The sequence below is a fragment of the Lissotriton helveticus genome, chromosome 1_2, assembly GCF_964261635.1.
Source record: "Lissotriton helveticus chromosome 1_2, aLisHel1.1, whole genome shotgun sequence".
Classification (NCBI taxonomy): Eukaryota; Metazoa; Chordata; class Amphibia; order Caudata; family Salamandridae; genus Lissotriton; species Lissotriton helveticus.
In genome coordinates this window covers 147,233,701-147,261,262 of record NC_136058.1, presented here as the reverse complement: position 1 = coordinate 147,261,262, position 27,562 = coordinate 147,233,701, and the positions used below count along the sequence as shown (strand labels likewise).

General features: G+C 48.1%; 1 protein-coding gene across 1 annotated transcript in view; it reads right to left on the bottom strand.

Annotated features, from left to right (window-relative positions):
- The window catches only part of TTC4 (tetratricopeptide repeat domain 4), a 160,306-nt gene that overhangs the window by 131,169 nt on the left and 1,575 nt on the right, over nt 1-27,562 (bottom strand). The window contains exon 2 of the mRNA XM_078670273.1: nt 120-237. Within this exon, the coding sequence (XP_078526399.1) occupies nt 120-237 (118 nt within the window). The remainder of the gene's footprint in view (nt 1-119; nt 238-27,562) is intronic.

The window sequence follows — 27,562 nt, the reverse complement described above, 5'->3', positions numbered from 1 at the left end:
CATATTTCCTATTACTAATTCCCAATTATAACACATACCCAAAATCACTAATAATAAAAGCAACGCACTTTAAGTTGTTCATCTGAAGAGATTTGGCATATCATGGAATTACACAGTACCTTCAGGGGATCGGTCCTCATCAAATATGATTGACTGAAGGCAAGCCAAATCTGGATTCTCTTTAGGGTCAATTTCAGTAGGCGCTTTCTTCATGAATATTGGAATCTTGTCAAACTCCTATAAGTCATGGAAAGAGAACAGGGTATGAAGGTTATCTTTACATTTGCAGAAGATACTGGTAGTTGAGTATTAAAAGAAACACTATTTCTCAGGTAAAGACACAGAAAATACCAACACAAGAACAAACATCACTAAATGAAAATAAAAATTATGTAAAGCATTTCATGGTTATCATATTTTTTTTAATTTATGACTATCAAAGACTTTCTACATAGTACAGTTCAGAGGCATCATATGGAAAAGGATAGCATAGCCTCCATGTACAAGTCTGTATCATATAATCAGGATAACACTTCCCAGTCTCAGTCTGGATTCATGACACTAGACCAGATAGACGTTTTGGAAATACAGCGAGTGATTACACATTTCAATATCAAAACATTTCGGTCACCCCTATAAGATATTTATGTATTTTTTGGTCGGGCCAATTGTAGTTTCTTTTTTAAATCCTACTAATCAACAAACCATCAAGACGTGTAGTCTGCAAGCTGGAAACGTAACATCTTTGAGTCAAATATCCTTACCAGCAAAAATGGGGAAGGAGAATTACAGGTAACCACAATCATTTACTCCTACCTCTGACTTTTCTGTCAAAATTTTAGAGAATATACCTTTCACTAAGGCTGTTCAATGCAGGCCTGAGCGTAGTTTCACGTAGCGAAAGTCAGCGAAGTGACAAAAAATTCTGCGGCGATCCGCAAGTGGCGGAGTGCTGTGCGAACTTCCGTTCATGCTGGTTTTCCTGCCGCTCGGGTAGAAATTCTACTCAAGCGGCAGCTCACAAGCTTACAGTTTCCAAGCGCAAACGGCGGAAAAACTCTGCTACACTACGCGGAGTGCAGTTTTCTGCACTTCAAGTGCTCCTCAGATCGACGAAAACTCCGCAAACGGAGAAGAGTTCACCGCCAAGGCCTATATCAAAGTGGGATCTGGCGATTAATTAGTAATCCCATTTACAGGTCCAACTTTCGGATATGAGAGGGTTCAGAGTAGGATTTGGATGCAAAATCTCTATTACGGCACCACCTTCATGAAGAGCTACATTATTTTTTGTGTTGGTTTCACTGAACTGGGCTTAAGATTTAGGCAGCTGGGACCAGTCTCATGATCTCATATGAGAGGGTTCCGAGCAGGATTTTAATGCAAAAACTCTATTCCGTCACCGGCTTCATGAAGGCTTCTCAGGAACCCCAGTGACAGCTCTCCTCAAGCTCCATCCCAGTCAGCAGCTCTCATGCAATGCCTACACAACAGCTTTGTCAGACAAGCCGTATTATGTTAACACACCAACTCAACAGCTTTTAGCTCGTCCTAGAATGTTCTCCCGAATCAAAGCATGAACACATTTTATAAAGATCCATAACAGAAACCTCAGTTCAACAGTAGACACCTCATGCATGCAATACAGGAACCTGATGGACGTGTCCGCTCATCTTTAAGCAAAATTAGAGAACGGTTCAGCTTCAGCCTAATTTTATACCTACAAAGGAGCGCAATATCACAGAATACCCTAGAAGTATGCCTTGTAGAAACTACATTGTTGGTAATGGCCCTTTTTTCAGGGTTACACCAACTCCTTTGGAAAACCTACTCTGGTAAAGATACCAATGAAGTTACTATCCACTGCAGGAGAAATTATAGTCCTTAGGGGAGTTGCTTCAGGGTACCTGGTAGCATGATCCACTACTATCAGTATGAATCTGTTCCATGATGCAGTTGGAGGGTCAAGGGGACAGACAATGTCAAGCCCTACCCTTTCAAAAGGAACAGCAAACACTGGAAGTGGAATTAAGGGGGTGTTTGGGTTGGTACCTGCTTTGCCTCTGGCTTAGCAGGTAGCACAGGAGTTTGAAAACTCATTCACGTTCTGGTCAGTAGAAGTGGGTGACTAACCTACTCCACGTTTTGGCCAGGCCCAGATGCCCAGCTGAGGGGATGCCATGTGCTAGAGAGAGTAAAAACGTTTTATACTGCTGAGGCACTGCCTCTCTCCCAGTGGCACCAGGTTTGGTGTCTCTGGCCTCCGTACACAGGAGTCCCTCCTCCCAATTGGTTTGGTGGAGGCCACTGACCTCTCTCTTTTCCTGGTCAGATGCTTGCTGTCTCAGGCTCTCAAGAGTAGGACAGGTAATCTGCCCTGGGCACAGCTTTTCCCTAGAGGGTCCCCCCTAACTTAGGAGTTCTGTCAGATAAGGGCCAAGTTCCTGGGGTTCAGTTCCCTCTGGGGCTGACAGGTCTTTTCCCTGAGAAGCAGGGACCTGACCTTGTGTCTGATTTGAAGCTGGTTTTCCAGTCTTCTTGCTTTTTTTCTTAGAGGGTTGGGCCATTATTCCAGGCTCCAACTCCTCTTTTTCATACTGGGCTTTACACTGTAATCTTCTGTTCATGCACACCCATTCAGGTATACCCAGCTCAGCTGCATGGGTCTTTTTTAACTACCTCAGCCCACGTGGAGGACTACTATCATTTCCTAGCAGACAGGCTACAGGAATTGCAGGAGATACCACCTTCTTTTGGCCAGTAACCCCTCCCCATTTTAAAGGCCACCATTGCCATGGGGTGGATCTTAGTCTGGTTGTCAGCAGTCTAGCAGACAGGCTACAGGAATTGCAGGAGATACCACCTTCTTTTGGCCAGTAACCCCTCCCCATTCTAAAGGCCACCATTGCCATGGGGTGGATCTTAGTCTGGTTGTCAGCAGTGAGAACTGTGAATGTCTCAACAGTCATATACTGTCCGGAGGATATCAGTTTCTCAGTCACCATAGTGACACTTGCACCTGTATCCCTCAGTACTTCAACTCTAACCCCATTGCTATGTGGCTGTTATTTGTATTTCTCCAGGTTACTGGCCCAGATAGCAAGGGCAGCTACATCTACCCCACCCCCAGAGACTAGAGTTGCGTCAGTGTGCTCTATGACATGGTCAGGGCACATATGGGTTCCCATCTGGAGACTTACCACTGCATTAAGAACCGCAGGTGCACTATTAGGGGTTCTTTTTGGGACAGAAAGGGTCTCCAGTTTTGGTGGTCATTGGATTTGCAATTAAAGCACCAATCCTTCTTGGATCCCAGTTCTTACCCTGGTACTCACACTTGGCCTGTGTTTTGTCTCGGACCCACGATCCTGAACAGGTTTTTGGGTGCCTTTACAAGACTCTTTGTGTTTATCCTTTGACTAGTCACCGTCGTTCCCTTGGGGGGCATTTAGTAACCCCTGTCTTGTGGTCAACCACACCATGAGTTGCCTTGGTTATCCTTGTCTTGACCCAGAGGCCTGCCTTCTTTACCAATCATTGGGGAGAAATTGGACCAAGGTCTACTAGATACCGATACGATTTTTCAGGAATATAGTTACTTAACAGATTGTCTTTCATAATAGGATTATAAAGCCCATCATAGTCTTGTACTTTGTTAGCTTTTAACCACCCACCTAGCGTTTTGACTGAGAAGTCAACCAAATATACCCAGGTCCGACTCCGGGTTTTTGCGATTTTCCCTGACACTGATCCTGTACTCCTCAGTGGTCTAAAACCCTCAGAGCATCCTTCATTAGGTCTCATCCAGTGTCAGGAGCCTATCCTTGCACTTTCATGAGAACAGCTCCCAGTGAAGAGAGCCCAACACTTTTTGCTGAGTTTCCTCATTTTACAAGCCCTCTCAAAGGCTGTAAACCATTTGGTGATGATATCACCCTCTACATCTTTGGGGACAATCCCTTTGCGGATCTTAGGCTCAAACCGTCATCCTTTTCCCAATTTAAAATTATGCTGCCACCAGAGCTGGGTCCTAGGCCCATCTCAGCTGTTTCCTTTTCGATAGCTAAGAGTTTAGCCTCTTGTGCTATCCTCTTTGCTAGTTTCTGAAGATCTGCATCTTCAGTCTCTATTTCTTCAGGGGTGCTGCTATCTGTAGTACTCCCAGTTGTGTTGCTAACAGTGGGGTTGCTGAGGGAATCATCATCCTCATCAACATCCCCTTGCCAAGTCTCAGTGGGGGCTTCTTTTCCTGCATTCTTTCTATAATTTTCTGTAAGCAACCCTTGTAGATAGGATTTCGTGGGTCAGGTTCCATGCTTGGCAAAGGGCCTTAAGTTGGGTCAACCTAAGGTTCTTGTAGGCACCCAGGTTGAGCTCCTGGGAGGGTCCTGCTACCTCAATCATGGTATTAAAGTAGTTAGGGCCTTTTAAGGAATTACAAAAAATCTTAAGTAAGCTTTCTAAAGGGCCTAAAAAACTGCAATACTTTTAAATTCTAAACAGTTCGGACTGGGGGACTTAATACATGTCCCTATCAGTTAAAAAGGCAAAATCTTTTTTTTTTAGCCAAGGACCATTTTGAATTCCTTAGTGGTATCACCTATTAACCAAGTGGTACAGCACATGTCAAGTCTTGTATACCATTGCTGCCACCAATGTAGGAAGCTGGCTCTTTATACAGTATACCATAGAGTCCAGGTATCCCTTATAAGAGAACAAGAGCTTGCTCAGGCAATCCCAATGGGCTCTCTTAGGGGGTAGTGTGGCCGAGCAGCCTTAGGCTTATCAGAGAGGAGTATTAGACATCTGTAATATACACAGTCAATAAAGGGTACACACGACTCAATAAAGTAGATCAACACCAATTTATAAAAATAACACTTATCTTTATTTATTATTATTTTTTTTTTTGAAGTTCAACAAAAATCTTTATTGTCATATAATTGCCAAAACGAACACAGCCAATGGCCTACAACCCTGGGGCCGGCCGCATTTAGTAAGTACACAGAATTGTCTACCACACAGCCCTTCAGCCGGCAACCCGGGGGTCCGGCGGCATATCTGAAACAATGAGATGGCCTTATACCGTGTGGTACAGTCGCAATTGTCCATGTTGTTTATGTATGACTTCATGTTTTTCAATTTGGATGAAAACATATGGAACAGTAAACCTAAGAACACCAGGACAATACTGCACTCTGTCGCCACTTGTGCGCCTCATGACTTTAAGTACGTTATAGTTAGGTCTGATTCGTCATGTTGTGCTGAGTGTGGTCAATTCGTGCGGTATCATAGTCGACCACTTTCATTAACAACCCTTTATTCAGCAGCCTCATCCTCCTCAGTAAGTAGTTTGACAAATAGCACCAGTAGTCTTTGGGGCGTGACCTGCTGGGCAATTCTTCTTCGTATGTGAGCAATTTGTCTCTGCAATACGTCATGTCTTTGAGCCACGCCTTGAGGTTCGGTACATTTTTCCCCTCCCAGCACCTGGATATCTGCCTCTTAGCTATTAACAGCGCTACTGAACAGAACTTCAGTTTCCCCGCCTTGACATTTGACAACAGACCCAGTAGGCATATTTTCATGGTGCATACTATGTCAACTCCCACCATCTTACCCAGCATGGCTGTGACCGCCCCCCAATAGGTATGAATCCTTGGGCAATGCCAAGCTAGGTGCACAAAATCCGCTTCATTATGTCCACACCTTTTACACCTGGCATCTTCGCGTAATCCATATTTATGCAGTCTTAGTGGTGTGTGGTACGTTTGATGCAAGTATTTCAGATGTGTGATACATAGGTTCCCATTTGGGGTGAGTAGTTAAAGGAGTGTGCAGGCAGCGGACCATTCCTTCTCTGTTAGTGCTTCTGGTAGGGAAGCGTTCCACCGCTGCATTGCCTTATCCGAATTATATGGGATTTCGCTTTGAGCTACCTTGTATAGTCTAGATACCAGATGGGATGTGTTAGAGGACGTGATAATTAGTTGTAGCGTTTGCAGAGTTGGTGGCTCCGCCGGATAGTCTGTATATAATTCTCGGATTGCCCTCTGCAGTCTATAATATGTAAATCGGAAGAGTAGTGTGGGGTTGCTTATATAAGACAGGTCCTCCTCTCTGCGAAAAGTTCCTTCATGGTACAGATCACCAAATGTGACAATGCCTATGTGTTTCAGTATTTCCATGCCTACTTGTTCGTTTGTCACTGAAAGAGCAGGGTGGTGGTGTAGCGGTAGTGCTGGGGCATATATCGGTAGCTTGTGAGCCATCCTCCCTAGTGTCTTCCATGCTCGGGCAGTGGTGTCTATCGTGTTAATGTCCCTCGAGTGTAATGGTGGTCTCTCATGTGTTACTATCGCAGTTAACGGTATCGGTAATGCGTCTCCCTCCTCAACTGTTGTGTGGGTCAGGTAAGGGGTTGGGTGATACCAATGTGCCGCATATTGGGCCTGTGCGCACAAGTAGTAGAGCCTGACGTCTGGTACGCAGAAACTGCCTTTTTCGAAGGGCAACGTTAGTGTGCGCAGGTCAATGCGCGCTCGTTTGCCTGCCCAGATAAGTTTCAACACCAGGGATGTTATATTTTTAAAGACAGCCTTGGGCGGTGTCATTGGTATGTTGTTGAATAAATAGAGGAACTTGGGTAGGACGTTCATTTTGACTATTGCAATCCTATACGCCAAAGATAGCAGAAGTTGTATCCACCTTGCCACTTTTCCCTCAAGTTCTGTAAGTACCCTGCCATAGTTGGTCCTTATCACCTCCTCAGGATTCCGACTGAACCAGATTCCCAGGTATCTCGTAGGGTCAGTTTGCCAGTCCAAGGGAAAGTCAGGGACATGTGGTTCGGTGGAGTCGGTAAGTGGAATGATTAGTGACTTCTCCCAGTTTATTTGTAACCAGCGGTGGCGACCAAACCTCACATATTCCCGCAATAACGGGCTAAGATTCTATTCAGGGTCTCGCACATACAGGAGCATATCGTCAGCATACAACGAAATGTGTAAAACGTCCCAGGGAAGTGCAGCGCCGAATGGTTATGTGTCTGCCTAATTATGCATGCAAGCGGTTCCAAGGCCAGGGCAAATATCAATGGTGACAGTGGACACCCTTGTCTCGATCCTCTAGCTATACTGAATGGTTCCGAAATATACCCATTGACCCTTACCCTCGCCTATGTGTTCGTATATAGCAGTATCTCCCAGGTTATGAACCTCACCGGAAACCCCATCCTCTGCAATATCGTGCGTATATAGGACCACTCGATGGAGTCAAAGGCTTTGGCCGCGTCAAGCATCACCGCTACCGCTTTAGTCTGAGGAGTTAAATAGTGAGACAGTGCAAATAACGTTCTTGTATTGTGTGACGTGGCTCTCGTAGGGATGAATCCTGCCTGATCTGGTAGTACCAGATTCGTCATCAGGGGTTGTAAACGCTCAGCCAATAATTTGGCCAGGATCTTTGAGTCTACATTTAAAAGGGATAGCGGACGATATGAATATCAGAGCTCCGGTTGTTTACCTGGTTTTAGGAGGGTGATGATCATCGCCTCCCGTAATGACGGGGGTAATGTCGCCGGATCAAAGGCAACGCCATACATTTTAACCATATGGGGGGCTAGCAGGTCTACAAATTTTTTATAAAATTCACATGTGTACCCGTCAGGTCCTAGTGCTTTCCCATTGGGGAGCGCAAGTATTATTGAGGTCACCTCCTCTACTGTTATGGGTTGCGCCAAGTATTCTCGTTGGTGATCTGACAGCCATGCTATTGCTATGTCCTGTAGATAACTAAGTGTTTTTCCTGCGATGGAGCCGGCTTCTGAGAAGTGTATAGTTCTGCGTAGTTACGAACAAAACTACCAAGTATTCCCTCAGGTTGTGTGTGCCATTCACCGTCTTTGTCACGAATTTGTGTAATTGTCTGTACCCCTCTCCCCGCACATATTTTCCTCGCTAATACTCTTCCGGGTCGTCCCCCCTCCCCAAACTATCTAGCTTGCGGACGTTTGGCGACATTTCAGTTCATCATCCGCATATTGCTGATGTTCAGTGAATGTCAGTTTAATCTCGCCCAGCAAATCCACTCGTCCTGTGCGTGCATATTCCAGTTCCAGGCCTGTCAGTTTGTGTTCAAGTCTGGTGATCTGCATTCTAATGTCTTTTAGTATCCCTGCGGAGGTACTGATGCATACCCCCCGAAGTGTCGCCTTAAATGCCTCCCGAATGATACAGGGGTCCTCAACCGTGCCTATGTTTAAAGTGGAAGTACTCCTTAATGGCTTCTGTCACAGTAGTGACATATATGGGGTCTAATAGGGCTTGTGCGTTAAAGCGCCAGCTGAATGGAGGGGGTGCGTGGTGAGGCACTTGTAGTGTGAGCGCCACGGGATTGTGGTCAGACAGTGTGCGTCGGGAGCGTTATAATCTTTGTAGCCCATAATACTGCTGTATCTGTCCCCAGCCAAAAATCTATACTCGACCAACTGCCGTGTGCCATGTTAACGTGTGTTGCTCCCGGTGTAGTTGGATGTTTCACCCTCCAAATGTCTGAGTGTCATTTCTTCCATAATGTCCCACAATTTCTCCCTGGCTTTCTTGTGAGGTTCCGTGGATGTTGCGGATCGATCTTCAGTGTTACGCAATGTTACATTGAAATCACCCCCCCCAAACTAGAGTCGTACCACTGAACTCCAGCAAATGATCCCAGAGTTCTTGGAAAAACTCCGGGGCGTCAATATTCGGCCCATATACATTCACTATCGTTATCCTTTTTCCTCTCAGCCTCCCCGAAACAATTACATATCTACCATTTTTATCTACAATTGTGCGTTCAATCCTGTAATCAGTGCCTTTCTTAACCAATGTCATGACCCCCCTAGAGTATGAGGAGTAGGCCGCCGAGGAGCACGACTCCGCCCAGCGTGTTCCAATAGTTCTGCGCATTTTAGGGTCTAGGTGGGTTTCCTGTAGTAGCGCTATATCAATATGGTGTCTGTCGAGACAGGCAAATATTTGTCGAACTTTTTTAGGGTTGGTTAGGCCTCTCACATTCCACGTTAATAGATTCAGATTATCTCTGTTCATGATGTCTGCTCTACTATCTTTATACACAATTTAGCACATTTTGACCCTCCTAATCTTAGCACATCATAGTATAACATTATGACTAGGCTTTCCTGTTTTCAGTTTCTATTCTTGGGAAATTCTGGTGGTGTTTTTTCAGTGTTTTCCAGTGATTTCAATACCTCAAAAAAACTGTGCTTGTCAGTGGTTACTCATTTTCGCGCCATAAAAAATAACTGAAATAGTGTTTTACCGGTGTTTATGGAACACTTTGCTTTTATTGCTTTTTCCATTTTTCTTCAGAAATTGTATAGTGCTCTACATTTCAGAAGCTTAATACAGTCATGAAATACTTTCCATTGTCCTTTGAGTCCGCAGCTCAGATTTAACAAGCATTTGCAATACACTAGGTCTCGCATTTATGCAAGTTTAAGCTGTTCATGTTGTAAATGACAAAGCCTTTTATTTAGGTTTTAAAAACGAAAACAAAAATACAAGGCATTGTTAGTTGCAATGTCAATAGCTCAAACTCACGCAAATGTGAGACCTATTGCATTACAAATGCTTGTTTTAAATGAAAGCGTTAATTGGTCACTCAGCAAGTTGGAAGTTACAGTCTGTGTTCCAGAGTCGCTACCCCTCTCCTGCTCAGAGAGTGTTTCATTGCATTGTATCATCGAGGGGGTAAAGGGATGAGAAGGAAAAAGAGAAGGAAGAAGAGAAATAAACTGAAGGAGGAGAGCCAGAGAAGGAGGGAGACAATGGGAGTAGGGAGAAGGGAGAGAGGGGAGGAGGTAAACAAAAGGAGGAGAGAGGGAAAGAGATAAAAAAAAAAGAAGGGGTATCAGTGAGATTGGAGGAGAGAGAGAGATGGCCAAAAGCAGAAATGGAAGGGGAAATACAAATGTGAGGCACTTGACATGGCTACTGCAGCAAGTAAATATAGCCAGACATGCGCTAGACAGCTCAGTTGAATTAGAGATGACATCTCAGTTAAGGAATGGAACACGGGGGTGCTCTTCTGTGAATTACTGTACTGTTCCCTGGAAGCTGGCGAGCTCCCTGCATCTTCTGAGTACAGTGATAAGTAGTGTCAGTGGGCCCCCAAATGTGAGTCAAGACGTGCTCCATCTTTGCTGAGGGTCCCCGTCTTTATGTGCCCCACAGGTTCCACTGTGCATGCTAAACTAGTACACCCATGCTAGGCTAAACTAAATGCTTCTGCACATTGAGGTTGCCCGGGAATGGTGAGCAGTAATGGTTCAGGTGTGACAAGTAATCCTTTATATGTTTGGTTTCTGCTCTACATTTAAAGAGAGACAGTGGGCAGTCGGAGTTTCATACTCCTCTCCTTTGAGCCGGTGGAAGTTGCCCTTGCACTGAGCTCTTTCCCAGATTCTGAGAGATGAATCCAAGGTCACCAGATCACAGAAAGCGGATTCTTTTGAAAAGCATGCTGCATGCATTAACCGCATGCGCGCTAGCGGTTTTCCCGCTGTGCGCGTCACTTTTAAAAAACCCGCTTTACATGACGAGCTCAGCTCGTCATGAGCGTACGAGAGTCATAACTCATGACGAGCTGAGCTCGTCATGAGCGTCGAGGGGGTTAAAATAAAATAAAAACTTTCATAGCCCTGTGGGGGTTGCAGGAGGCAGTAGCAGGATGACGGGTGAGCATTGTGCAGGCATCAATTGGCTCACCTCGGCAGACACACACCCTCTGACTCAACCCAGAGTCTCTGCTTCTCCAGTTATTATATTTTTTAGCCAGGAGGCTTCCAGTGCAGCTGCTGGCAATTCTAGGCCTGTGACAGGCAACCCAGGCACTTGAGTGCAGCCTGATCGGTTCTGCGTCTGCGAAGCAGAACTGCAGGGGCGTGGAACACAGGAAGGGTGCTCGGGGATGGGCCAGAAGGTACAGGTCTTCTCACAGAGCCTCCCCCTGGGCATGGGAAACCTAGTGATTAGGGAAAGTCTTACAGTTGTGTGTGGCAGCCAGGGTGAGACAGCATCCCTGGCACACACACAGAACTTCACAGGTCTTTAAAAGACCATTTGCTTCTTAATGAGGCATTGTTATTTCTCACCCCTTCTTAGAGCCCCTGCAGCTCCACTCTGCCTATTTCTGGAAGAATCAGCCGTTCCCCCCCCTCACCCCCCACCAAAATAAATTCTTAGCCCCCTCAAAGCCTGGAACCCCCGCCTGCCACCCCACCCCCGAAATTTGGCTCTAGCTGCGCTACTGTGTGTAAATACACAGTGGCACATTTTCAGTCGTGGAGGAGAGTAAAATTAAGCTTATTTACATAGTGAAGGTTTTCAACATCATTGCCATACCATCAATGCATTTCTTTTTTCACTCCTACGTTTGTAATTGAAAGAGGCACACTTCACCTTTCATCCCAAATAGGCAGACAAAAGCACAGTTTCAAACTTGGTAAAATAAATGCTAAATAAATTAGCAACAGTGGAACATGCAGCCATGCCAGGACACTACAAAACTTCTGAGTTACAGTGAGTTTTGTACACAACCGGCACCCACTGACTGTGGCAGCTGCCGATCGCGTGCTGTCTCATGGAATTAGTTAATCACATCCACACAGTCAGTGGCTGCATTGCAGCACCGCTCTCTCACTTACTTCTTTTAATTGGAGTATCTCGAGCTCGAGCCACTGCAGGAATAACCGATTGCCGCGTGCCTCCTCAGAGAGTCCTGCACTGAGATGTTGCCGGAAAAAATAAAGCCTGTCTTTCACCTCGTGGGGTTTTGAGGTAGCTTAAAGAGCAACACATTTTTATAAATGTACACAATTCGGGAAACTAACAAGTTCTTTAAACACCTGAAGCCTCATGGTGGAATTAATGTAATTAAGTGGCGAGCATTTTTTTTTAAAGGCTATACCCACAGACCGAAGTTGGTGCCCAATTAGAAGTAGCTTAGTTTTGCGGTGCGCTAATCCTGATTTGTGGTGCTTCCTACTGTCCTTTTGAATGAACAGTGGAGGATTTAACATCAGCCATTTACTCATCGCTTTTGCTAAGTTTTCGACGTGGTTCTGCTCACCATTTTATGTTTGCAAGTCATGATTTCTTCTGTTTATGGGTTCGGCCGGGTATGACTGTACTTCGACTGACGGGCTGGATAGCAGTGTCTTCTGCAAATGAAAAGTCCTTCAACAATGACCCGGCTGGGCACGTCATCATTCCTTGCACATTTTATTAGCTTTAGCAAAAAAACAATCTATCTACTCGTTAAGTAATGGTCTTTTTAAAGGGCTGTGAAGTGCTCAGTTGCGGCTGCAGTAAGACAGACTGCAGACCACAACAGCTCCTCTCCCTCCCACTTGAGCCAGGCAGGGGGCCTGGTGTTGATCTGACCCTTGGGCCATTCACACCTCGGCTCCCCATCTGCAGACGCAGTGTTTTCCCCTGACACCTCTGCGCCAGGCCACCACAGGCAGGCCAATGGAATGCTTTGGCTCCACCAAGTGGCCAAAAGGCGCAACAACTATGAAAATCAGTGACACTCGGTTTAAACCAGGTCAGCTGATTTTCATTCGGTAGTGTTTTCTCGGGTACAGTCATTTTAAACTGAATTCCGGACAGCCTAATTATGACATTTGATTCCAACCAGTGAACATACATCCCAAAGCGGCGTTCAGCAGTGCATCTCAATCGTCCAGGCTGTTCAAAAAACAACAAACCCCAACTAACCCACGTCCCACCCACTCCAGCAACCCAATTCTGCCGAAGCCATTTTACCCTTAGAACATCAATTATCAACATAACTGTTCGGGGACCGCCCTTGTAGACGTCCGCCGAGGGTGCACTACACCATCCTAACTAAAGGATGTGGGCAGATCTATAAGTTGTAAACAGACCACAGCGGGTCATATATTAACATTAACATAGTGAGACGCTTCCAACGCTTATGTTGTCCAGTAAAGTCATAATCTCAATGACAAGAGACATTTAACCCTCTAAAATAGTTTGCATAGGTGATAATCAGGGCTGCATGAGACGTCTATATATCCTTGCACTATGGCCCCTCCTGTCAAGTAGGACTAACCGGGCATCCTCCCAAGTAGACAGACAATGTCAATCCGTAGCAGGTCATCTGCACAGCATCGTGCTTCAATGTTCACCTCCCACGTTACCAGTAAGTTTCACAAGGCCATATTGGCAGTTCCTGGGCACCATGACATTCCCCTCCGGGGAGTTTTTTTTGCAGAGTTTTATATAGCGCGAACTAGACCCGAACCGAATCAGGTATCAGAGCGCTTTACATAGCACCAGTTACGTTACATGAGGACACACTTTCATTTTAGGCACGGGGAGATTAAGTGATTTGCCCAGAATAACAGGAGGTTTTTGGCGTCGTTACCGAGACTCGAACCCAGATCCCCAGGTCCGAGGTCGAGCGCCTTAGCCGTTAGGCCAACCCCTCTCCCCTCTTTGTGATATCAGTCGGTTAAGGTCCGCATACTTTACATCAGAGAGTCTTACCTTTAGTCGGAGTCTGTGTGTCTGTCTCTACGATTTGACCTTTTACCTTTGGTTACCGTTGCCTTGATGAAGTCCATTGCAGCCTTGGGCGTTGACCGGAATACCGGTTTGTCATCCCACGTAATTTTTAGTCGCGCAGGATACAGCATTGCGTAGGGGATCTGAAGGTCACGAAGTTTGGCTTTGACGTCATTGAATTCTTTACGCGCTTGTTGCACGGGTCCGGGTAGAATTCTAGTTTGTTACCCTGGTGCTGGATTTCACCTTTTTCCTGCGCCATCCTCAACACAGCATCTCTATCCCGGTAGTTTAGGACTCTTGCTACTATAGGTCTGGGCGGAGCTCCTGGTTTTGGCTGCAGAGCTAAGGATCTGTGTGCACGTTCAATAATGATGATAGACGATAGGTTATCAGCGCCAAACAAGTCCTTGCATAGTTGTTCCACATAGGGCTCCATTTGGCCTGTATTGGTTGATTCCGACAGTCCCGCTATTCGTATGTTATTTCGCCTCGATCTGGCTTCCAACTCCTCTGACTTGGCTTTAATCACTTCGAGGACCTTCTCCATGCCCGCACATTTGGTTGTTGTGGTGCGCGATTCATCTTCTACAGTCGAGATTCTGGTTTCCGCCGTGTCTAGTCTTTCACCCGGTTTGTCGAGTTTCGCCGCCATGTTGTCGACTCTGCCAGTTAAATGGTCTAGTTTGCCATTAATGTCCTGCAAGTTTGCTTGTATGGCTTTCAGTATATTTTCCATAACGCTCCCTTCTTGAGGTTCTGTTTCCGGGTCTTCCTCCGTTGCCCCACTTTGGCCCCGAGGCGTTTTCCGCGCCTCGAAGGTAAGTTTAGGCTGCTTGTTATCCGGTTTCCCCATTATGTATGGCACAGAGTTATTTATAGGAACACCAGTGGCGTGTGTGACGTTGCTGCGAGCACGACGCAGAAGTGTGTGTCGCGTTTTCTTGGACCGTTTATAGTCTGCCCTATATTTTTCTCCACTATCAATGTCCTGTAAGTCGCCCTCAGATTCTGGGCTCCTCGCCTGTCGACCTGCGGGCTTTACCTGGTGATTAATGGCATCAGAGCGGTCCTGTGATAAATAAATTCCGTCACAGATCTGGTGTAGGACTTTCGTGCAGTGTCTTGCCTCGTTGAGAAATCGGAGCAGGTCCGGTTTATAGTTGTAGGTCTGGACTTCCGCGTAACTATTCCCGGGATCAGCGGTGCAGTCCTAGGGCTTTCGTATTGTACTTCTTATGTAACCCTGCCAGACGATTCAATGCCCAACGAGGAAATGACAGGCTGCTCACACTTGATAGCTCCGTTACACGCCACCAGCGTCCTCGTTAGCCAGGGAGTATTAGCAACAATGGTGTGTCCATATAGTAACTCGATTCATAAAGGGGGGTGGTGACGGACAGAGCATCTAAATTAAACAGAACACTCATACCCAGTCAAAAGATCAGGGCTTGATCCATCACCGTTTTTTAGCTCACTGCACCATCCCAGCTCAGAACCTGGCTATATGCAAATTAGTCTGACCCTGGCCCAGTGCATCATGGGAACAGGGCAGACCAAACTACCAAGCCAATTCTTTACTGGAAAGGAAACAAGCTTCTGGGGACCGGTTTCTGGCATTGCAGCCGTCTTCAGCCCAGCTTGCTTGAATCCTGATGGTGCAGTGAGCAAGGGACTCACGTCTGAGCATACCCTGCCACTCCTATAGTGGCCAAAACGATTCATAAAGGGGTGATGGATCAAGCCCTGATCTTTTGACTGGGTACGAGTGTTCTGTTTAACTCAGATACTCTGTCCATCACCACCCCCACTTTTTGAATCATATAGTAACTCAGCACTTCATTATGCCAGGGAGTTAGCCTGCACTCTCCCTCGGCCTTGGTCGCTGTTGCGGGTGTTTATAGTCCCTGTTTTTTTTTTTCACGCCTTTACAGCGGCCCACGTTCATATGTCGGATCGCACAGGTCAGAGGCGCCACTCTTAGCTGAGCACACATTCGCCACCTCACCTCGCAGGGCTCTTGTTGGATGTCTGGCTGGCAAGCGCTAAGGTGTCGCTCATGCCCAATTACACTCTTATGCTCAAGATTGCGGTATAGAGGGCTCCGTACTGGGCCGTACATGGGAGCCGCCATTTTGTTTCCCTCATTGTCGCAGCAGACGGAGATCGATCCGTGTAATAATGGGGGGGAAATGTCACCATGCCATGCACTGATTGTGCTTTAGTTGTCCCCAGAGGCACGCAGGGTGCGCGGTGTTCTGAACGCTACCCGGAGGGGCTGCTTGCTATCGGCCCGATTTCATACCTGCATAGCGGCCATTTTGACAGTGGGAGTCCATGCCACATATAATCATTCGTCCATTCCATAGCACTCTCTGCTGCCGTGATTACCGTCCGCTCAAATCCCCGACCCGAACCATAATCCTGCAGCCCCGGGGGTACCTTAGCCAGCCTCCGGTTTCAGCGCTGTCGGAGTCCGCCGCAGTTCTTCAAGTCGGACAGAGTACCGGCCGCCATGTTGGTCTGCGCGGGCGTTCGTATCTTTCAGCGGTTACGTGGACACCTGTACCTCAGGATTCTTCTTCTACCCTCCCGTCTGTGCTCAGCACGCTCCCATCCACGCTAGTATGTTCGTTGTCCCGCTGTGATCCGTTTTTGCGTGTTTTTACAGCGATATTACGATCCGCCCGGCAGAGCTGCACAGCTAGGCAGCCATTCCGCTGTGCGCCCCCTAGCGCCTGTTATCATCTTTATATAAAATTTGGCAGCAAGATCATGGAAGTACATTTAGAGATAAAAAAATGTCATAGGTTTCGAAAAGCGACACTTAGTGCAATTTCTGAAGCAGTAATAATATCCTATGGAGGAAGACATACTGCATACAAGTACTTCACAGAGACGTATAGGACCAATCTTAAGGACTTAGGAGAGTACATGGTAAGGTCCAAGACAGCACCAATAGGTCACCTTGGGCGGCACTAGGAAGCTAGGTGCAGGGGTGCTATACAGCGTTGGTTGCCCTTAGTAAGTTGATGGGGATCGGTCCAGTCACAAAGTCGCTGCAGGTAGGGACTGGGAGGCCAGTGGGCTGAACCAACAAGAGTGCTCAGGTCTCATGATGCTCGGGTGACATGGGGACACCTTTGGTCCTTTTCTCCCATGGGCCGGGGCGGCCGGGTGAAGAGGTGTTCTAAGGTGTCAGGAGACATTTGCGGTTGGAGGGGGCCTGCACAAAGAGGCTGCAGGCAGCGTTGGGAGTCCACAGATAGCAAACCAGAGGTGGGCTTCTTCTCTGGTGGGGCTGGGGACAACGCTGGCACCAACGCTGGCGCCATTGGCCCACTTCGACTCAATCTAGGCAGCTCAGGTGCAGTGGTGCTCTCCAGTGTTTGGTTTTGGAGCTCAATAGTCCTCACAAGTCTCTTGGGGTGCCTGCAGGTGCAGGGAAGCAGCTCTGCTACTCCACAGGAGTTCCTGGGTCTTTGGTGAAGGGCTTGCAGTCCTCCCAGGCTTTTGGAAGATCAGCAGCTTCAGGACGAGTCAACTTTTCCAGGGTATAATTTTTTATATGTTTAGGTAAATCAAAGGTATAGCCATTTTTAGGTCTTGTGGTGTTGCCAGAGACCTATTGTCAGCGACTCAGCTTCCAGGAGACAAGAGATGGCCACGCGCATCCAAAAGTCGGATCGGAGCGGGCCGCGCGCACGCGAACACGCACGCTGTGGCCATCTCCTGTCTCCTGGGAAGCTCCAACACACACACAGCCACACCTCCCCCTGCACGAATGCGCACACACAGAGACACACACACAAGCGCACATACACGCAGGCACACATACAAAGACACCCCCCGCCGTCGCACACATACGCGCGCGCACACGCGTGCACGCGCGCACACACCACACACACACACACACACACACACACACATGCACGCGCACCACGACCCCGCCGCCCCCCTACAACTAAGGCCCACTTACCGCCACTCTGGACATCTGCAGCCTCCGCGGGGCTCTCCCTCGGGCATGGGAGCCCCGCGTCACCACTGCTTCTCCAGGCACTCCGAGACCATTCCCTCCCCCATCCAACTAAGCCCCACTCACCGCCACTCCGGACTTCCTCAGTCTCCTCTGCGGGGTGCGCTCCACGCGGGGCTCCCTCGGCTTACGGGAGACCCGGACTGCCCCGGACTGCCGCGCACTCCATCCCCGCCCATGTCCCAGGCAAGGTGGCAGCACGGATGCTCAGTGCATAAGCTTGTGTGCACGAGCAGCTATTGTGCCGCGCACTTTCAGTTTCCCTTCACTGGCCCTGGGCTGCTCCCGAAGTCGGATCTCTCATTCCTAGGGGGCATTCCTTGCCCCCGAGGGCCCTCCCTTCCCCCTGGTCAGCTGGTTTATTTTAATTTTTTTGGTTGGTGCATTGGAGCAAGTCCTTGCCCCAATGAGTTGGAAATCAGACTACTACAACTCTATAGGAACTCCCTGATCGTGACAATCCTATGCACTACTTTGCTGTGGGAGAGCAGGCTGTAAAGAATACGATATCAACTGATTCTGTGGGTGTCCCGCCGTTCATTCAGAGACAACGGTCTTGGGTGACATCTCTTGATTTGGCCCAGCAGGTGACTCCCAGCCCTCCCACGCTAGTCATTGAAAATACACTGGTTGGCATCAAAATGTGCTAATTTCCCTGTAGGCCAGTGGGCCTCAGCCTGTCCCTTGCCCGCCCGCGTGCCCCCACGTCATTGTGCAGCATCCGCGTGGGACACGTCAGTCTGAGCGGCCTTCCCTGGGGAGGCTGCTGCCTGCGCAAAGAGCTCAAACACAACAATTAGACACAGGTGAGCTGCACGTTAAAAGTGCTCGTGCAGGTGCGACCATGACATCAGCATCACCAGGGAGATGGGAGAGCGGGAGCCAGGGAGAGAGCAGGGCAGTGGTGGTGTGTGCCCGAGGCTGGAGAGGAAGGGGAGACAAACAGAGCTCGAGGGGCAGGAGGCGGTGCGAAAGGGCAAGGGGGGGGAGCCGAAGGCGAGGGGTGAGAGTGAGGCCCCAGAGGCGCAAGAAACCGGGATTATGGGATGAGAGACACGTCAGTGGCAGTTTGTGAAAGTACGCAAGAAGAGAGGATATAATATAAGATTGGATGGATGGACAACAGGTAAGGTTTTAAGGAAAGAGTGGCGGGCGATGGGGCAATGAAGGCGTAAAAGAGTGAGACCCAAGGCCTGAAGGGCGAAAGAAAAGGCACCGCAGGGAGGGCAAGGTCGGCAAAATCAATAAAGCAGCAGGTGCGTTGGTAAGGGAGCCCTGGGGCATAAGGGTGCCTCTGTATGCGATTATGGTTGAATAGCGCTACTTCAACAGATGGGACGGTGTTCACCAGATGGGACGGTGTTCAACAGATGGCGCGATGTTCCTTGCCTGCAATGGATAGCATCCTTGACACGCTGTGAACGAGGGTGGGTGGCCGCTGGTGAAGAACTAAGATGATGAATACGGTAAATGCCAGTGTACGGCACGAGAGAGGTGGTGAAAGGGCAACGGGCAATATGTGCTGAGAGGTTCAAGTCAGGAAGAGCAGGAAAGTAACAATTGCCCTCACGGATGTGAAAGGGCACGACCCCAAGAAATCTGTAGGTCGGTAGGAGGGTAGGCAGGCATACGGCCCATAGACATTGGTAGGTTGGAAAGATGGAAGGCAGAGAGACAGATACGAAAAAGTCGGTGCACTTGAGGACAGACAGGCAGAAAGAACAGTGGTCCGTTGACCAGAGATTGAACAGTCGATGTGAAAGATGGGATCGCGGTAGAAGGACGCTGCAATCAAAAGAATACAGAGATATGATGGTAAAGACAAGCAGAAGAGTTCAATACAGGGAAATTGGAGAAAAAAGCAAGTATTTCTTTAACTTGTGTAAGTTTTGCTGTTAATAGGGCACTTTATAGCACTGTACTGAGATGTACTTTGAAAGTGGTCGTTTTTAGGTCTCAGCGAGCAATGCTGTAGGGGCTAATTGATCACTTGATCCTTCTTACGTCGATGGACTGCGCTCCACCTCTTCTTTAGCTAGTGCAGGCGGCAGGGAGGGTCCCTACTATCCCTGCTACCTCGAGACTCAATTGGCTATCGTTTGTGTCTACTTATCCGCCTACCAACAAATGTCAGTGCACACTTTTCCACCAGGCAAACACACCAACAGCCTTCAGTGCACGCTTCCAGACACACACACCATCAGCCTTCAGTGCACACTTTCGCGGGGCACAAACACCACCAGCGATCAGTGCACGCTTCCACCACACACACACACCACCAACCGTCAGTGCACACTTTCACCAGGCACACCCCATCAGCCGTCAGTGCACGCTTTCACCAGGCGCACACACACCACCAGTCAGTACACGCTTCCGCCAGGCACACACGTCACCAGCCGGCAGTGCACACTTCCACCAGGCACACACACCACCAACCATCAGTGCACATTTTCTACAGGCACACACACCACCAGCCATCAGTGCACGCATCAATTGTTAACGCATCCACAATTAACTATTGTAGCAATTGCAGTATGGCGCACTTTACTTTTAAACATGTCAGTGCATGCTTTTCCACCATGCACACACACACCACCAGCCATCAGTGCACACTTTCAACAGGCACACACACACCACTAGCCATCAGTACACGCTTTCATCAGGCATACACACCAACGGCCGTCAGTGCACACTTTCAACAGGCACAGACACCATAAGCCATCAGTGCACGCTTTCACCAGGCACAAACACCACCAGCCGTCAGTGCACGCTTTCACCGGGCACAAACCCCACCAGCCGCCAGTGCACGCTTTCACCAGGCACACACCACCAGCCGTAAGTGCACGCTTTCACCGGGCACAAATACCACCAGCCAATACAGAGTTTGCAAAAAAATTCATCCAAACCCATTGTCATATACAATGCCAATAACTCAAACTTAAATGCTGCGAGACCTATTGCATTGCAAATGTCTGATCAGGATGTTGTGTTAATTTTCGCTTCTGAGAGTGATGCACATGACCGCATTTTGAACAGGCTAATAACAATCCTTCAAGGGCAAGGGGTGGTTTTGAAACTAGAGAAATGTGAATTCTTGAAGGATATTGTAGAATTTTTAAGCCATGTAATCTCGAATGAGGGTATTTAGCCAATCCCTTGATTGGCCACAGCAAATCTTAACGCATCTCTGCCGACTGATAAAAGTGAAGTCTTTTTAGGCTTTAGAGAACTTTATTTGCATTCTATTCCTGAATAGGCATAGAATATTAGGCATAACACTCGTATGTTAAAAAAGATTGTGCCTTTTTCATGGGATGAGAGCTGCCAGGTAGCTTTTGTGTAGAAAAGTCACGATAGGTGGGTGCAAAAGCACTGAGACCATTTAATCCCTAGTTGAAATGCTGTCTAAGAGCAGATGCTAGTATTTACAGGTTGGTAACCGCCTTGACCCTAAAGAAAGGAAATTAAGAATTCACAATTGGCTTTGCACCCAGTATCCTTAAAAGATACTGAACTTCACTTTTCTGTCATTGAGAAGAAACTCTTAGCCTGCTGGTGGGCGACAGAACGGTTTTGTAGTTATCTTTGTGAAAATGTTTTAGTTTTTAAACAGATCGTATGCCTTTAACTTTTATTCGCAATGGTAAGAACATGAAAAGCAGTACTCTAGGGCGTGCCAGGCTTTCCACAAAACTGCTTCAGTACTAGTTCAATATAGTACATATACTTGGAGGCAGAAGTGCTACGGTGGGCTACCAATCTAGATTTCCCACCAATGATAAACAGGAAGATGATTTTGTTAATGGGGATTAGGGATTATGAGCTTGAGAATTTTCTTGTAGCTGCTGTTGACATCAGGAATGTGTCCGCTTTCTCAGAGGCGGACTGAAAGAGTGCTACATCTGAAGATACTCTATTTGAACAGGTAGCAAATTTGTGAAGGGGTGGTGGCATATGGAGAAAAGCCTCGATTTGGGTCATCAACTTTTTGCAAAAATAGCTGATGTACTATCTGTAGTGGAAGGTTTGGTTTTAAGGACAGGAAAAGAAAATCCAGCTGCTAGACTGTGGTCTAGATTACAGGGAAGTGTGTATGAGGGACATTTGGGGGTCAGCCCTGACCAAGAGGAGGGATCGGTTAATGTTTTAGTGGCCACAACAAGACAGAGCTTGGTGAAATGTTCAGCAACTGAGTACTCTGTTCAAGTAATGATAAGCAATTAAAACTATATACCCCTCCTTTGATGCCCATGGAGTTTCCATTAGATATCTAGAGAAAAATTGGTATTATCCCGATAGGTCATTTTAACTTGATAGCTCATCAATCATATTTTGTATTAGTCATGGTTGATTACTACTCAAAATGGCCACAGATAAATTAATTGGTGAGCTAATTCGAAGGCTGTAATTGAGTTCATTAAGGATGATTTTCGTTGAGTTGGGAGTGGACCATGAATGAGCAGAGCGAGACAGACAGAGGGAGACAGCATGACGCCTGGAAAGAGTTTAGGACAGTTTCTCCCAAGAAAATCCTTCATGGTAGTCGTCTCAGGCAAGAGTTTTATTTCCGTAAACCTGCCCTAGGCATTCCTGATGCTAGTGCTAGGGAAAGACCCAGGAGTCTGTAATCCTGGCCTAGATCCCCAACCCACACAACACTGTCATTGTAAGATGACAAGTGCCCCCGTATTACAGCATAATGTTGGCTTACACAGAAGCATGATTTGAGGCACATTGTTGGAAAGTACAACCACTTTCCACTTTGGGCACTGAATACCATGCCAACAGAAACTTCAGAATGAATGAGAGAATGAACCATGTTAAGTAATGACTTATGTTAGTGAACCTGGTACTTACCAACTACCTTAGCATAGGTATATTTTTGGATGGGACTCGCTTTTTTTTTTTTTAACACGAGGCAGACCTGGAAAGTTATCAGAGTTTTCTATACATCGAACAGACCATTCTAAAGAAAGATTTCTTACAGTCTTTTGCTTAGTAGAGAGAGCACTTTTAGCCGGACGACTGAGTATAAACGGTGCCTACAATGTAGTTAACCCTCTTCTGGGCGCAGGAATTAAATTGCCAGGGAGAGTGGGTGTGATATTTATAAAACAAATTCTGGGGGACTGCTGCGGGCTCCAACAGCACATTTTCAAAACATTGGTGGTGCCCCTGCTCATTTTGGGGACCACAGCAGAAAAAGGAGATGTCAAGTAACCCCTTTGTGGGGCAGGTCTTGTCTGAATCCATGAATAATTAAGGAGCAGCAAAAGCTAATTGCTGCTGCTCTTACGCCACACCCCTTTCTTTGTTTTTGGTTGTCCCAGCTGCACCTTTGTTTTCCAGGGGCCATGGCAGTGCGGGTAGCCCAGCACTATCCCTTGTCAGAACATGTGCCAGTATGCAGATTCTCCCGCCTGCTCCCTCGTGTGCAGGCTGTTGCTGGACTGCACCTCCCCCATTCACCCCAGACACAGGGAAGGAAGCAGGAGGAAGCAGGGCTATGATTTGCAGCACTGTGTCACTTCCCAGTGCTCTCCCAGGGAGAGGAGATCCCCCAGGACAGGTTCCTGTTGCACAGGGGCCAGAGACTGAGGGGACCAGGGGCAAAAATAGCCTTTGGGGAGTAGGACCTATGCATGCCCTTCCCATTTCAAACAAATAGAATGTGTTTTGGTGACTCCAAGGAATTGGTCTTTCACAGAGGTATTCATTTGAATGAAGTCGAAGTGCCACATGTTTCTCTACTTGGTCCCCATGGGGGGACTGTATGGAATCTCAGGCTCCATAGGTCCATTTTACTCAAGTAAGATGCTGTCTTGCTCCTGGTGGCGAGCTGTAGCCATCAGGAGCACCTGCTTCAGGGCCCCTGGCTTCTAAAGATACACTTTTTGTGGAGAGCTGGATTTTCTTGCTCCCTGCACCAAACATGCCCACTGCCTGGCTCCTGGTGCAGTCCTTCCACAACCAACCAGCAAAGGACCCTACCTGCCACTCTTCCCTGGCCTCACAACCTCCTGGAGTCTTGAAGGGCACTGGTGGGTCAGCAGAGTCCAGCACCAGTCAACAGAAGCCCAAGGGGAACCGAACCATCCAGGTCCATTCACCCAACTGTTCCTCAGGAAGCATACGGAGGCCAGCACCAGTAACCTTGGAGAGACCCATTTTGATCCCGAGGGTCATAGAGTCAAAGTCCTTATCCCTCCTTGCATGACATCGGGTGATTTCACCTTCTAACTGGGCATCCTTTCATCATCATTGCTCCCAGGTCCAAAGTCGTCTATCTCTTCCTTGTGCATGGACTTTTAAGTGAGGGAGTAAGGTTCTACAGGCCAGACACCCTTGATCAATACTAGGAGGTCACATCATCATTTCACCCCTGTCCCACCGTCCTGCACAGCATTCTGTGACAGACCAATATGGCAACTTCAAGTTGTCTGTGGAAAGCGCTCCCCTGAAAGCCTCAGCTCCACCTCGAGCTGACACAGCTTCCTGATCTCTTCCCACCAAACCTTCAAGGGCGAGCATCTCCGGTGTTAGCTCCAGGATGTCTGACCCTCATACTTTGATCCAGTGAGCCTGGGTTGTCTCAGCCCAGGTGCAGTGTGACTGGCTAATTACCCGATGCAGATTTCCACCCCATCCCTTCATTTGCCATGCATTGGGTCAAGCACTGTTAATTGTTCTATTGTGGTGGGTGGCCTTTGATCAATCTGCTAGGGAGCAGAGCAATTAATTTGACCTAGTGGAGGGTCCCGGGGGGAAGGGGAGGGGGGACAAAGGGCTGAAATCTAATTTTGAGCTAAGCCAGGGAAATATGAGAAATATTAAAGTGCCGTATTAAGTTTATGTGGGGTGTTAGCAGCTTTAAATTCACACTCTGGGCACATGTTGAATCCCAGGTTGGTATCACACTGAACCTTGTATGCCAATGTACTGCAAAACCGGACTTTAGGGCAGAGTTCAACTAAAATGTGTACACAGTATAAGCACCAAAGACATCCAGTAAACACTGCAGAACAACACTATGAATACCCACTCACATTATAAGGCCTGCCCCAGGTAAGTATCAATCGTTGAAGAGTTTCTTCTGCTACAGGATACTTGTGGTCAGATACCAAGCTGCGCTAGATGACAGTCTTAAAAGCCCGCATACGCAAGTGCACACACCACAGCCTCTTACCATAGCTGCCCTGCAACTGCCTTACCTTAAAAGAAGGGGGCGCTGGTGGTCAGTCCAATTACTGTGAATTTACAGTGAGCGAGACTCAGATAATGAGACTTACAGTAAAAGTCAAAAGGCCTGGTGGTCAAATGTGAAAAATCCCATGGGACTAAATAGGCAGAATCTATTTCCTATAATGACCAGGGAAGGGAGTGCTCCCTAGAGTCCTTAAAGGACTGCTATGTGACCAGTGTGGGTGTCTGCCTGATAGCCAGTCTTCTAGAGAGGAGGGGGCATCACCTGAAATCTGCACTTTCAACTTGAAGAGCCGAGGATATACCTGAAGAACCTAGAAGCTGTTCTGCCTGCTGATAGAGGGAAGGAGTCTGACTTGCCCTGCAGGAGCACGGACTGTCCAGGAGGAGGGATGCCCAGCATATTCCAAGGACTGAGGAACATCCAGAGAAAGCTAACTACCTGAGAGCAAGTCAAGAGCTCTATCGGGACTGAATCTGTCATGGTCACAATGTCAGCCCAAACGGACTCAAATTTGAATACTTTGATTCACTTTATATTTACTGGATTCAAAATTTTAGGAGATATAAAAACAAATATGCAGAACTTTTTAAAGTGGAAAATTTTGAAAAACAGTTGGGGGAATGTATTTTCACCATTGACATACATTGATACACAGGCAATATTAGGCAGGAGACAACTAAAATAAAGCCATTTTTGTCCTAAAATATCCGGCGTTTCCGGTCTGAATCAGGTGTTTTGGCATGTATGCAACGAACACTGGCAAAGCCAAAAGCTCTTGCCTATTAAGAGCTATTATATTGCCAGTGTGTTTTTGCCATATTATACACCAGGGTGGCTGCTGTAAAAGTTAGCGGCCTAGAGAAGAGTGGTGTGGTGTGTCGCCGAGTGGAGTGGCATAAAGTAGAGAAGAGTGGCTTAGTCTGGAGTGGCGTAGAGGGTTGTGGAGTAGAGTAGAGTGGAGAGGAGTGTCATGCAGTGGAGAGGAGTGTCGTGAAGTAGAGTGGAGTGGCATAGAGAGTCATAGACTGGGGTGCCATAGAGTGACGAGGAGTGGAGTAAAGTGGGGTGGCATAAAGTGGCATCGAGTGGCATACAGAGTGTTGCGTAGAGTGGAAAAGAGAGTTGTAAAGTGGAGTAGAGTGACGTGGAGTGGCGTGGCATGAAGTGGCATGGAGTGGAGAGGCGTGGAGTGGAAATGCGTAGAGTGGAAATGCGTAGAGTGGAAATGCGTAGAGTGAAAAAGCGTAGAGTGAAAAAGCGTAGAGTGAAAAAGCGTAGAGTGAAAAAGCGTAGAGTGAAAAAGCGTAGAGTGAAAAAGCGTAGAGTGAAAAAGCGTAGAGTGAAAAAGCGTAGAGTGAAAAAGCGTAGAGTGGAGAGGGGTCAGAGTGGAGAGGGGTCAGAGTGGAGAGGGGTCAGAGTGGAGAGGGGTCAGAGTGGAGAGGGGTCAGAGTGGAGAGGGGTCAGAGTGGAGAGGGGTCAGAGTGGAGAGGGGTCAGAGTGGAGAGGGGTCAGAGTGGAGAGGGGTCAGAGTGGAGAGGGGTCAGAGTGGAGAGGGGTCAGAGTGGAGAGGGGTCAGAGTGGAGAGGGGTCAGAGTGGAGAGGGGTCAGAGTGGAGAGGGGTCAGAGTGGAGAGGGGTCAGAGTGGAGAGGGGTCAGAGTGGAGAGGGGTCAGAGTGGAGAGGGGTCAGAGTGGAGAGGGGTCAGAGTGGAGAGGGGTCAGAGTGGAGAGGGGTCAGAGTGGAGAGGGGTCAGAGTGGAGAGGGGTCAGAGTGGAGAGGGGTCAGAGTGGAGAGGGGTCAGAGTGGAGAGGGGTCAGAGTGGAGAGGGGTCAGAGTGGAGAGGGGTCAGAGTGGAGAGGGGTCAGAGTGGAGAGGGGTCAGAGTGGAGAGGGGTCAGAGTGGAGAGGGGTCAGAGTGGAGAGGGGTCAGAGTGGAGAGGGGTCAGAGTGGAGAGGGGTCAGAGTGGAGAGGGGTCAGAGTGGAGAGGGGTCAGAGTGGAGAGGGGTCAGAGTGGAGAGGGGTCAGAGTGGAGAGGGGTCAGAGTGGAGAGGGGTCAGAGTGGAGAGGGTCAGAGGGGTCAGAGTGGAGAGGGGTCAGAGTGGAGAGGGGTCAGAGTGGAGAGGGGTCAGAGTGGAGAGGGGTCAGAGTGGAGAGGGGTCAGAGTGGAGAGGGGTCAGAGTGGAGAGGGGTCAGAGTGGAGAGGGGTCAGAGTGGAGAGGGGTCAGAGTGGAGAGGGGTCAGAGTGGAGAGGGGTCAGAGTGGAGAGGGGTCAGAGTGGAGAGGGGTCAGAGTGGAGAGGGGTCAGAGTGGAGAGGGGTCAGAGTGGAGAGGGGTCAGAGTGGAGAGGGGTCAGAGTGGAGTCAAGTGTCAGAGTGTCATAGAGTCGAGGTTCTTAGAGTAGAGTATTGTAGAGTGGCGTAGTGCTGGCTCATAGAGCAGAGTGGCATTGAGTGGAGTGACGCAGAGTGTCATGGAGTGTTGTAGGATGGCGCAGAGTGGAGTGTCAGAGTGAAGGGGGGTAAAGTGTTGTAGAGTGGAGGGGAGTGAAGGGGCTTAGAGCGGAGTAAAGAGTCGGAGTGGTGTAGCCTGGAGTGCTGTAGAGTGAAATAAAGTGGCATGCAGCATAGTTGAGTGGAGTGGCATAGAGTGTAGTACAGTGCCGTGGAGTGTTGTAGAGAGGAGCAGAGTGGCCTAGAGTCAAGTGTTCTAAAGTAGAGTGGAGTAAAGT